The sequence below is a fragment of the Aphanomyces astaci genome (assembly GCF_000520075.1).
Source record: "Aphanomyces astaci strain APO3 unplaced genomic scaffold supercont1.73, whole genome shotgun sequence".
NCBI lineage: Eukaryota > Oomycota > Saprolegniomycetes > Saprolegniales > Verrucalvaceae > Aphanomyces > Aphanomyces astaci.
The window spans coordinates 191,553-192,861 of record NW_009798336.1 but is presented as its reverse complement, the minus strand read 5'-3'; the positions used below and the strand labels follow the sequence as shown (position 1 = coordinate 192,861).

Genomic DNA, 1,309 nt, shown 5'->3' with positions numbered 1-1,309 from the left:
TCCACTCGGACTGGAGGATCTCGCCCAAACCTCAGGCGGAAAACATCTTGAAACTCCAGCAGGAGGTCTTGGAGGGCTTCAACGGCAGGTTCTTCCATGCCGTCAGCTGCTGCCTCGGCCACCTTGGCCATCAAGACGGTACGAACTGCCTCGAGGTCAGCTAGACTAAGTATCATACCCAATTTTGGCGTCGCACAGCAAATGACTTCGCCGTCGTCAATACCGTCGGACAGCTCCTTCATGCGGAGTGTCCGATGCATCGCTATGCCAGGCGTCGTGTCCGGCTGATCGGCGAAGTCCTATACCGCCTGCTGCCGACGGGCGTTCTCGAGTAGTGTCTGCTCACTATACCCCAGCTTCTGCATCACCGGCAACCCAAGCGTCAGCTCCACGGCAGCCTCGGCTTCGTCGATCCAAACGCGAAGGCCGCGTAACATTAGCGGTCCACACCCCGTGTTGAACTCCAGGCGTCCAAGGCGAACTTGCTTCGTCACAGTGATCGGTCGACTATCCGTGCCGTAAGGCCGGAGGGTCGTGGGCCCCATCACGATAATTTCGGGAGATGCACCCGTCGTCGCCAACAACGCTGAGACTAGACCGGCTGAAGCAACCGACAGGTCAGCGCCCGAGTCTAGTAGCGAGGCTCGGACCGGTACGACACCATCCACCGTGGCCGTCAGGTCTTCGCGGCCCACCTTAACGGCATTCGTTCGCATCGTCGCTACACGACCACCAGGTGTTCCTCGTCCTCGGTCGGCGTGTCAGCCCGACCATCACTACGGCTCCAGTCACCACGTTTTTGGCCATGTGCTTTAAGCAGTCGCACGGCTTCCTCATCCGTGTTATAGGACACTCACGGACCTTGTGAGTGGTGGATTTACATTTCAAGCAGCCGTTGCCAGGCGTCGAACTAGTCGGTGCCTGAGGCGTAGATGGTGCCGGGGCCACTCTCGGTTGCGCCTGCGCTGAAGCTGGCCTAAATCTTTGGCCGCTTCCTTGCGGCATCCTCGGCGGGTCAGGCTTCCCGGTCGGCTTCGCTTCTTCTTCATAAACGCTCGTGGCCTATGGCAAATTCACGCAACCAACGCACGAAACGGTACACGTCCTTCCTCAGGGGCTTGTTTCGCGTCAGCGCCATCTGCTCCGTCACTGTCCGATGGAGTGACACCGGCTTGACCGCCTCCGTAATGATTTTTACGATGGCAGCACTTTCTTCTCGAATAACCCACTCCTGGCGGTCTCGGCGTAAAGCGGCCGCCATGCCGTCCAACATTCGCCCGATCCGAGAATCAGCGTCCGGGATCGACAT

At 59.1% G+C, this 1,309-nt stretch overlaps 1 protein-coding gene across 1 annotated transcript; it reads right to left on the bottom strand.

Annotated features, from left to right (window-relative positions):
* Positions 1–299: 299 nt before the first annotated feature.
* H257_15687 (hypothetical protein) lies at positions 300–1,309 on the bottom strand (the record flags this gene model as incomplete). The annotated part of the gene is made up of 4 exons (XM_009843859.1): positions 300–721; positions 781–832; positions 912–1,062; positions 1,101–1,309. The coding sequence occupies 4 exons, from the start codon at positions 1,307–1,309 to the stop codon at positions 300–302; spliced, it is 834 nt and encodes a 277-aa protein (XP_009842161.1).